General features: G+C 54.1%; 1 protein-coding gene across 2 annotated transcripts; it reads right to left on the bottom strand.

Moving 5' to 3' along the window:
- Positions 1-2,332: 2,332 nt before the first annotated feature.
- On the bottom strand, positions 2,333-10,060 carry RBM15 (RNA binding motif protein 15). 2 transcript variants are annotated; one of them, XM_066204119.1, is made up of 2 exons: positions 7,503-10,060; positions 2,333-2,727 (listed from the first exon to the last, which is right to left on the bottom strand). In XM_066204119.1, the coding sequence occupies exons 1-2, from the start codon at positions 9,990-9,992 to the stop codon at positions 2,512-2,514; spliced, it is 2,706 nt and encodes a 901-aa protein (XP_066060216.1). In that variant the 5' UTR covers positions 9,993-10,060; the 3' UTR covers positions 2,333-2,511. The 2 variants fall into 2 exon arrangements, with proteins under 2 accessions (XP_066060216.1, XP_066060215.1); XM_066204118.1 differs by having other exon boundaries at positions 2,644-2,727; positions 6,130-10,060.
- Positions 10,061-10,885: the final 825 nt, after the last annotated feature.

Raw genomic sequence — 10,885 nt, forward strand, 5'->3', positions numbered from 1 at the left:
AGAGACTGGTTTTAACAACAGCCTGGCTCTACCTGGCTGCTGGAGCATCCCTCTAAGCCCTTCAGAAGGCAGAGGGGCAGAGCCAGCACCCGAAAAACAACTCGCTAGCGCAAAGCGACCGTAGGAGAACCATCCCACAGCACATCCCACGATACCTCCGAGTCTCTGCAAGAAATGCGTGATGTAAAGGACACAGGGAACCGTCTCCCAGTGAAACAGACAGTGAAATCTGACTCAGAGAGGCAGAACTCTTCTGGAACAGCCACTGACACTTGGAAGCATACCCAAAAAGTGGGATAGTGCCTAAGCCCTGACACAAACGCCTGGATACCTGAGCAGGTGACCAGTCTGCCAAAAAGATTCCCTTTTTTGGGGTACACTAATGGTTCACCCATCTCCTGTCAGCATCAACCCCTCAGCCCAGGCAGAGGGGCTGAAACACATCTCCCATTACTGTCACCAGCCCCAGACCTATTGTACAACACTTCAAAGGAGATTCAGAGGTTGTATCCCAACAGCACATGAAATACATTGCAAAAAATAGGAATTTTAACTGCAAATACCAACTTCTAGAAGAAAAGGCATCTCCTGAGTCTCCCCTCTCCAATTCCCTTCCTCATAACCAGGAACAGCTACAATTGCTCCCATTTACAACAAAAAAGCTTCATTTAAATTACTACACCAGCATCCCACAAACACAGACAATTTGCTAAACCATTGGCTTGGCTTTCCTTATCAACACACACAAATTATAAACACTACCCTGGGTTAAAGCAGTGTTAATTCAAACAGTTCGTGAAGGCAAAATAACAGCTCCAGCCCGCCAAGCTGAGAACACGCAGCTTTATGTGCACGGCCCTGTTCCTTAACGGGACCCCCCAACAAACAACAGGGAAGCACATCCAAGAGTCGGCTCCTTCGCTCCCATTCCCGAGCGGGTGGAGCAGCACGGTGACTGAAGAGAACACAATCAGCACTAAGCATTAATAAACCGGAGAATCAAGACAACAAAAGGCGAACAACAATCTTCTTTCACATTACAACTCAGTCCAACCTCTTCCAGCCCCTTACCTGCTTCAGGGATTTATACGGCGCTTTGCCCCGGGAACAGACACCTCGCAGAGCACAACCACAGCATCCGTCGGCTGAGAGGCATCTGCAGCCAAGCAAAGATCCTGCCCGGCTGCAGGGGGTTATCCATGGAGGTTAAAGTATGTCAAGGCAAACAGGGCAAGCTGCCGTTCGAGGGTGTCTTCATGGCAGGTCACAAGATTTCTACCACGAGCACAACACTGGGAGCTCCTGAAGCCGGCGATGCAGCAGTGGCAGCTTCCTCTCGACGGCCACGGTTCCTCAGGCGCGCCCCGAAGTCTCCTGCAGCAAACACGGAGTTGTGCTCCTGCACGGAGGAAGAGCCTTCCAAAGCTCAGGAGGAGCCCCCGGGACAGGAGAACTACAGCACACAACGTTTTCCGGGCCGCCTCTGGCTTTTTCCTCTCCCCATCTGTACTACACCGGGAGCGACTGCACGGAGCGCGCAGCGGGGCCGGGACGCGAGCAGGGCACATGCACATCCGAGGCGTGTGGAACCAATGGCTTCAAAACCGGTCAAAATAAGGCACTGAGACACCACGCAAAGGTTTAAATTACCGCCTCCAGCTCTCAGGAACTCTTCATCCATTCAGCACTAAACCCACAACTGCTGAAAAGCCCCTGGAGATGGAGGAGCGCCTCGCGTGCGGCAGGAAAGGCTTTATTAACAGCATTTAAACACTTTTAAGGACTCATTTCTCTTTCTCTTTTTTGGCAATTTTGGTGCAAAGGTTTTACGTGCAAGATTCAAAGCAATCTCAAAACTTTTTTTTTTTTTCTTCAAAATTAAAAAGAAAAAACCAACCAACAAAAAACCAAGAATCAAAACTAAAGGCAAACGTGTTGGGTGAACAAAATAAATCAGAAAACTTAAAATTCAGGAACTCCAGCTCTTCCAACCAGCGAAGCCCCAGAGTTGGCCACCGTTCCGAGGCGCAGGGCGGTGCTCCCCTGCTTCTTGCGTGCCAGCAGCAGCACGGCTGCCCCGTCCCGCTGAGGAGAAACGCAGCAAAGTGAACCCCTTTTTCACTGCAAACACGGGGGCCACAGCAAAGGCCATCAGACACAATTCTTCTGACTGGTACCACAGGTCGATCAACGCGAAAGTGTGCCGGTGCTCTCCCCTGCTTCTTGCTCAAAGACCCACAACTATCAGCTCAATTGGGCAGCAGCAGCAGGAACCCCTCCGCTGCCAACACAGGGGCCAAACGTTTGTCGTCAATTCACTTCCAGGCAGAAAAACCATTTTCCTCAAAAGAAACAATTTATTTAGAATGAAACAAAATCAGCTCAACTGTGAGCGCATGTTTGAGTGACAGCTACTTTTAAGCTGTGTGAGCCATAAAAAGGGTATTCCTTTACTTTTCCAGCAATCTTGTGTACACAGCACAAAGCAAAGAGGTCATTTTTTTTTTCCACTTAAAACACGGGCATTGGCATCACAATAGCAGATACACAACTTTTTTTTTTTTTTTTTAAAGCTGCCATTTTAGTAAAATGCACAAATACTAAACAGATAAGCTTTCTTCCACCAGGAGGCCCATGTAAATTCCACATAAGCCACAGCTTCTCTTCCCAAAGGTCCATTAGAGCTTGGTATCCCATGCGGTTGTCTTCTGCAGTCCACCAGATTTGCTTGCAGGAGGAAAAAAAAGGTTATTTCAATACAAATGTGTACACCAGATTTGGGGTTTTTCCCCTCCCTACATTATACAGGATGAACAAAAAGATCTACGAGGCCTTTCTCAATATTCTGCTTGGACTTCAAAAAGCACCAATACCACCCACGGCCACGAAACCTCGGAATGAAGTCGCCTTCTAGGGATAGATCCAACACAAGTAGTGCAGGGCTTCTTTTTTGGACCAGGATTAAACTAGGCTTACAGTACTGACGATTACTCAACTTGCAATAACACCTGATGGGGCACATTGAAATCATTAGCCAGGAGAAAAACCAACCTAATTCTCGCTAATTCGGTTGACTTTCCTCGCTGGGTATTTCCTGAAGGCAACTTATCAACGAACCCATGAAATGTAGTGTTACACAGCTCTTTTGCCCTCGTTTTGCCGCGCAGTTCTGGCAGCAGACAATGCCAATATTAAAAGGTCAAGCCAAAGACACGCCCATGATAATTTAAAATTGTTACTATTCAAGCTGTATCTCCTAGCCATCGTTTTCACACAGTCGGAACTGCAGGAAGATGAATATTCAATGAACCATTCTCTGCACCACCCGATCTGCTTTAAGCCTGATACAAAAATCACCTCATCGTTCAGTCTGTCAATCATTGGAATATCTGTCCTTCGGTGCTATATAGAAATGAACAGGGGGACAAAGGGGAAAGAACCCCAAAAGCTCTAGAGCCACATGGCAACCATTTCTTCCCCTCTGGGTGCAGAGCACTCCCCAGGAGCGCTGCCCTCAACACTGTTTTGCTTAGAGCCAGGAACTACCATTTTCCAAGCTGTTTTTCCCTGAGTCCTCAGAGCTTTAGAACTTGTGTTCACCATTTTTGATACACTCCTCCTCCCCATTAATACCTCAGGCCTTTCACCTCAGTTATCATCAACCAGAGGGTTCTGAAACCCACACGAGAAATTAAAACTCGTTCTTCAAAAAACTCGGCTCTGCACAGAGGCCAAGAAAGCCGTCACCAAAATATTCCATCTTTAACATCCTTGTAGGAAACAAAAGAGAGAGAGAGGGCAAGGTTTGTCTGCCTGGCTGACAAGGATGTGTTGGTATTTGTGCCCCTAAAACCTCTGGATCGAGGATAACCTCAGTGTTCCCGTGGCAGCAGCTCGGCAGGAGCAAACAAAGCCACTGGCCGGAGGCCAAGGAAGCTGCGCAAAGTTTCCGATTGAAAGAAATAAAACAACCAACTAAAATCTCAAACAAATCTACGAGTCATTTGAGGTTCTTTCCCCCACAGCACAAAGCACAAGGATGAAATGATTCAGGAAAAGGACATCCTTTTTCCAGGCTAATTCAACACACTAATGAAATAGAAGAACACCAGCTGCACACATGGTCGGGAGGGAATACTGAGCTCTCGCCAGAGCAATGTAATGCCAGACACAAGGAGAGAGCCAACAGCTGCTACATCTGGTTTGTTCTACACACAGTGGTATCACCCACAGGCTTCTAAAGCTTCAGCCCTGGCCAAGCTGACTTCAGTGGACAGTTACTCCAATGGGGAACACCTCAGACCAAGGAGGAAAGCACAGCCTGCCCAGCTGCACCGGCCGGGATGGCAGCACGGGAATTCAGTGCTGGCAAAAAAAAAAAAAAGCTGCCAAAGTTCTGCCGCAAGAACCCTCAAAGGGTGTTAACATCCTTGCTTACAAAACAGAGCAGCAACCACAAATAAACCAGATTCAAACAAGCAGGTGCTCCATTAAATAAGGAACCAGAAAACCTGGAGTCAAACACAGCCTCACCTGCTCCCTCTCGCCCTCCAGCACAGCACGATTTAACAGCCAGTGGCAGGTGGAACCACCGTGATTTTCCATGGAAAAATGGAAGCGCACCTAGCATGCTCTTCCCAAAAGGCTTCCCAAACCAAGCTGGCTTTGACAAGCTATGTTGACCCCAAGTTTAATGTGTTTTTAAGCAGGTGCCTGCTGCGGATCAGCGGAACAAACTCTGCTCTCTGTGACTTCAAATGTCCAACACAAACTTTAGTGCTTTTTTTTTTTTTTTTCCCCCGTTTTGGGCAGATTTAAATTCCCAGCTGTTCAAGTCTCTTTCCTAGAAAACTCTTGCAAGTGATTTCTGTCAGATGAAATGAGAAAACTCCCTCTGAACGCAAGCAGCACTTGCAGCGTTGATCACCTGCTGACACGCAACAGGCACCTGCTCCAATTAAAACATTCTTTGCAGTAAGTGGTAAACACACTGTATCTTCTTAAACACAGTGATTTGCATTTCTGCTGTCATTCCCCAAAATTCTCGTTGTTAATAGTAAGCTGAACAGCTGAATTCTGCCATCTCTTACATTCACATCGAAGGACAACCCAGAAATTCTGGATTTTACCCTTAAATTTAAGAGCATTAAATGAGGCTTTCACCTTTTCATTCAGAAAGAAAAGCAGCTACAAAAACAAAATCTGTGTTTAAGAGATGCTGCCACACTGGAATTCTTAGTTCACCACGATGTTTGGGATACTGGGTCCACTCATCCTGGGCAGATAAAGGAATCAAAGCCCTCTTAAACCACAAGTGGTTCAGTAACAAAAAAATTCCTATTTTTGTGACAGAAACTCAAGCAAGTTCAGTTACACCCATAAAATACATTCAAGACATTTCCTCCTTCATCTCCTATTTGCATCCTATTCCACACCTTGAATTTGATTTTTGCTGTGCAAGCTGTAACAGAAATCAACTCATGCCTGTATCAATCACCCACGGAATCTATCGGAGCATGGACCGAGAGAGGCAGCGTCGCTCCTCCGTTGCCCAAATCCCTGAAAACACGGCTAAGTGCAAGACTACATTCTGGGTTTAAGTGCAAGATTACAATTCTGGGGCCTGTAAAGAGATACAGTGAGATTTACACCTCGGTTTAGAAGCTGCTGCAACATCCTTTTGGTTGGTAAACAGAATATCGTGGAATTAGATCCCCGTCAGGGTTTGAGATCCCTTCTTCCTTTCTAAATGCCTGGATTACCAAAGGTGGCTGAGCCAGCTGGAGAAAAGTGCCCAATTGTTGGGGAAAAATTAAAAAAAAAAAAAAAAAGTTCTTTGGGGAAAAAAAAAAAAACAAACCAACCTGCAGACTGTTTCATCCTTGAATCACAATAACAAGAGCTCAAACCTTGGCATCTGGGAGTATTTTTAATATTCCTCCAGGATGCTAACACTTTACTCCAGGTGCCCATGATAAACCTCATGTAATGCCCGCTGCACACTGTACCTGAAAAGTCCCTAGCAGACAGCAGTTCCTTGCTATTAACAAAGAGGTAAAATGTTAATGAGAACTTTTATGTAATTAAATTATCACAGAATGAAAAGCATCTCTGGAGAGAAGCACTTACTTGCTCAGTTTGCACTGTGGAATCAGACCCCACTGAACCTGCAACTCTTGGAAAACAAAACAAAACAAAACAAAACAAAAAAAAAAAAAAAGAAAAAAAGGAAAAAAAAAAGGCAATAAAACCGAAACCCCACAATATAACTCAAGTTCTCCTTAAAGCACCTCCTTGTTTCCTGCACACCAGAGTGAGCACAAGACATTCCTGGTTTGCAACAAAGTCCTCAGCTCTTCACCAAACCTCCTCACTGCTACAAACCCAAAGTGCACATATGGGATACACCGGGAAATCAGGGAACTACACCTGTTAAAAAACCCAGTTTCAGTGCATGCACCTGGGGGGCTGGATGAAAAAGGAATCCCTTTCCAAAAAGGGATTCAGTGTTCTGCTGTGTACCCGAGAGCAGCTGCTGCTCACCTGAAAAATGTCAACCTTGAGCCACGAGACTCAACGGGGAAACCATTGTGGCTCCCGAGGGAAGGGATCCCATGGGCCAAAGGGCCCTGGCCTGAGGCCAACACGGAATTTCCAGGACTCAAAAGAGGAGCTGACATCAGTCTGTTATTAAAGTGTGGTTTTCCATTTCCACTGAGTGCTTTAAATCTGGTCTGTTTGGTTTGGAGCTCTCCCGAGGATGAGCTCTTGGGACTCGCTTTAAAATACATGAAATGAAAAAAGGACGTGAATCTAAATTAAGAAAACGGGAGTTTTTCTTTCCCTCCCCTCCCCCCCCCAACCCCAGTTTTTCTTATTTTTCTATTTTCTGTAAATCAAAGCAGGCTGAGCCTCCCTGCTGTCCCCACTGATAGGGAATTCTCAAAATATCCTATTCACGCTACTCCTAACCAACCTCTCTGGCTTCTACCTTTATAGAAAAATGTAGTAACAGAAAACGGGGCCGGGAAAAATCACCTACAAACAAAGATCTATTTAAAATAACAACAGGGCTGGCTAAGGCTGTATCCCATAGCACCTGGCACACGCTGGAGGGGCTGCATGGAGGAGTAGGCAGGGTTGGGAACAGAACACGAGGGCCTTTAGGACGCCCCACGGACAATGATCATGACCAGATAGTCGTCCTCTGATTTGGCCAACGCCTTGGCCGTGGAGTCCAGGAACTGCTGGGAGAAATCGCAGGGCGGAAAGGCGTGCAGGACCCCGCTGTTCTCCTTGTCTTTGTTCCCCCCCACAGGAAGGCTGATCACCCCAGCAGCCTGCTTTTGCTTTAGGTAGGACACCAGATTCCTGAGCGGCCTCTGCGTGGAGGTGGTGGCGGCCTCGGCAGCCCCGGCTGCGGAGCGCGCGTCCGAGGCGCCGGGCACGGCCAGAAGGATGGCGTAGCCATTGGGACCCGCCACCTTGATGCGCCGGTTCACCTCGTCCAACTTGGGCTGGTCCAGACGGAGACGTTGGGTGATCTTGAGCTGAGCCACTTTCCCCCCAGTCGCTCCCTCCACGAGGAGGCTGCTGGCGACGCCGAGGTCCCCCTGGAGCAGGTGCATGTTGGACGGGAAGTTGCTGTTCTTCAGCAGGAGCATCCCCTGCCAAGCCAGGCACAGCTTGGGCGCCGCCCCGGCCTGCGCCGCTCCGTCCTGCTGCTGTTTCTGGGGAGGAGGTTTGAGGCGGGAGCCTCCGCCGCCTCCCTCGGCCGCCCGCTCGTCCTTTTTGGCCGGGCTTTTGCACTCCTGGGCGGCGGCGGCGGCGCGGTGCTTGCGCTCCCGCTCCGCGGAATTCTTGCGGTCTCGCTTTTCGTTCTGCCCCCGCTCCAGGCTGCCCCGGCGGGACTCCCGGATGGGGGAAGGTCGCTCCAAGAGGAGCAAGCGGGACGAGCGCTCGGGGTCGTTACTGTAACGCTCCCGGCCTCCCAGGAGCTCGGGGCTGCGGTCCGGGGGAGAGGTTGTGGCCAAGCAGTGGCGCTTTCGGGAGGAAGAGGAGCGCTCGCTGTCAGGGGAACGGTCCAAGTGCCGGCCTCCATCCTCCGCCAGTCTCCGTTTCCTAGGCTGATCCCTACTGCTACTGCCCAGCTCCCTCTCCCCGCGGTCCCGCTCCAAGGACCACCCGTCCCGGCGGCGCTCCAGGCTTTCCAGTGGGTCATAGGCAGCTGCCCGATTACTCCGGTCCCGCACAGGGGGCGGCGGGGGCACCCACTCTGTCTCGGGATAAAGGTCTCTGTCACGGTCTCTATAGAGCAACGGTGGCGTCCTGTCCCGGGCCCCCCGCAGAGGGTCAGGGGGGGCTCCCCGGTGAGCCCCAAAAGCAGCCGCCTCCGCCACGAGCTCGTAATGAGCCGGGGGCGGCAAGGGCAGGGGCTGCAGGTAGGGCTGCTGGTACCGATGCTCCGTGTCGGCAAAGTCCACGCGGAGCCGGCGATCCGGCCCCCCCAGGGGGAAGCCCCGCATGTGGGTGCAGGCTGCCTGCGCCGCGTCCAGGCTCTCGTACTGGATATAGGCCCAGGAATCCCCTTTGCGGTAATCGATGGTGCGGATGGTGCCAAACCGATCAAACTCCCTGGCCAGGGCGGCCAGGGGCACCCAGGGCCCCAGGCCACCCACCCAGAGCCTGGTGGTCGGGGTGGCTTTCCCGTACCCGATCTTGATGGGGTTACGCAGCAGCACCTTCCCTGACATGGCCAACTTGGCCCGGTGCGCCATGTCCAGATTCTCAAACTTAAGAAACCCGTAGGTGCTGGTCTGCCCGCGCCCCGGCCTCTTGATGTCCACCTCGGTGATGACCCCAAAACGGTCAAACGCTCGCCGCAAGTCCGACTCGCTCACGGTGATGTCCAGGTTGCCCAGGAACAGCGTGCGGTTGGCTCTCTGGTCATCCTCGGGGCTGATCTCCTCCTCACCGGCCGCTCCGGCGCCTCCTCCTCCTCCTCCCCGGAATCCCCCGGCCGCCGCCACTCCGGCCACGCGCTCCAGCCCGTAGGCCGGCCGCACCCGCGCCTCGTAGAAGCCGCCGTAGTCCCGCTCCCTCTCCAGCTCCCTCGGCAGCGGCGGCGGCGGCGGGAGCCGGCCCAGGGCGAGCTGCTGCAGCCGGTAGTCCCGGTATCCCAAAGCTCCGCCGCTGCCCGCCGGGGACAGCGCCCGCTGCGCGGCCCCGGCCGGCGGGTGCCGCACGGCCGCCGCCACCGCCCCGACCGCCGCCGTGCCGTAGGGAGACTCCTTGTCCAGCAGCGCCGGGGAGCGGCTGCTGCGCCGGCGGCCGCTGCCCCCGCCGACATAGACGGCCTCGATCTTGAGCGGGCGGTCGTAGAGCACGAGGCGGCCGCGGGCGTGCTTGGCGGCGCGCGCGTCCTCGGGCCGGCGGAAGTTGACGAAGGCCACGCGCTCGTCGGCGGCGCCGGCGCCGGGCGGGAGCCGGCTGATCTTGACGCTCACGTCGCCGAAGCGCTTGAACTCGTGGAAAAGCCCGTCCTCCACCGCCTCGTCGCTCAGCGCCGAGCCCAGCTCGCTGATCTTCAGCGTTTTGTACTCGCCGCCGCCCGGCTCCGACGAGGAGGAGGAGGAGGAGGCGGCGGCGGCGGCCGCCCGCGATTCTCCGCCGCGGCTGCTGCTGCTCCGCGACGCCTCCGCGGTTTTACCGCTGTAGCCGTGCCGGCCCCCGCCGCCCGCGGCCGCTGCCGAACCGGTCTCGTACTCGCGGCTGCCGGCGCGGCCGCCCTTGTCCGCGTGGGCGCCGCGCCGGCCGCTCCCGCTGTTGCTCTCGCTGGACGCCGCCGCCGCTTTCCCGCCGTTGGAGCCGCCGCCTCCGCCGGACGAGCCGCTCGGCTTCTTGCTGCCGCGCGAGGACGAGGACGAGGACGCCGAGTCCTCGCCGCCCCGGGAGCGCTTGGCCTTGGCGGGCGAGCGCTCCTTGCCCTTCATGGCGGCGGCGGCCGCGCTCCCGCCGGGCCTCCCCGACCGCCCCGCTCACGCACCCGCCGCCATCTTGGGAGCCGCGCCGGCAGCGCGCGCCGCCCCCCCGCGCCCATTGGCTGCCCAGGGCGGTGCCCTCTCCCATTGGCTGCCGCTTCGGGGAAGCTCCGCCCACCGCTCGGCGCTGCGCGTTCCTATTGGCTCGCCGCGCTGTCGGTCTGTCAGCCAGCCCCGTGCTCCCGCGGGGGGGGGTGGGAATTGCCGCCGTCGCGCGCCTCCCTGCCCCGTTCGCTCATTGGGCAGTTAGAAAGGGCGCGGCAATCTGATTGGACGGCCTAACCTGTCAATCGTGGGAGTTCAACCATGGGAGCATTTTAGCTGCCCATTGGACACTGGGCCGAACTTACCTCAGCCTTCTGATTGGCTCTTCTACCTGCCAGTTACAACAATCGTTATCCGTCCCCGCCCCGCTCTTGGCCATTGGCTCTCTCGCTCGGATGTGGGTTCCCGTCGTTCCTCTCAAAATCTCGCGAGTCGCTCTTTCCCCGCCCCTTTCCTCACTGGTCTCTATTAACGCATCGCACAGCTCTGATTGGCTGATCCCTACGCCGCTCACGACAGAGTGTGCGCTGCCCCCCATTCCCACTCCTGGTTCATCATTGGGCGAGAAAATATCCCCAGGCCTCTGATTAGGTGTAGACAGGCGGAGCGCTGATTGGCTAGGACAGTAATCAATCAGGCTGTTTCTGGCTCTGATTGGTCGCAGCGGGGAGGGGGGGCGGTCCGCGGCAGAGCTGGCGGTGCGGCAGCGCCGGAGGGCTCAGAGCGCAGCGGGCTGCGGTGCGGAGCGGAGCTCTGGTGCTCGCTGTGCGTCCCTTCAGCCCGCCAGTGCACCCGCGGGG

This window comes from Chamaea fasciata, unplaced genomic scaffold, assembly GCF_029207755.1.
Source record: "Chamaea fasciata isolate MVZ Bird 193981 ecotype frontalis unplaced genomic scaffold, bChaFas1.0.hap1 SCAF_25, whole genome shotgun sequence".
NCBI classification, from domain to species: Eukaryota; Metazoa; Chordata; class Aves; order Passeriformes; family Sylviidae; genus Chamaea; species Chamaea fasciata.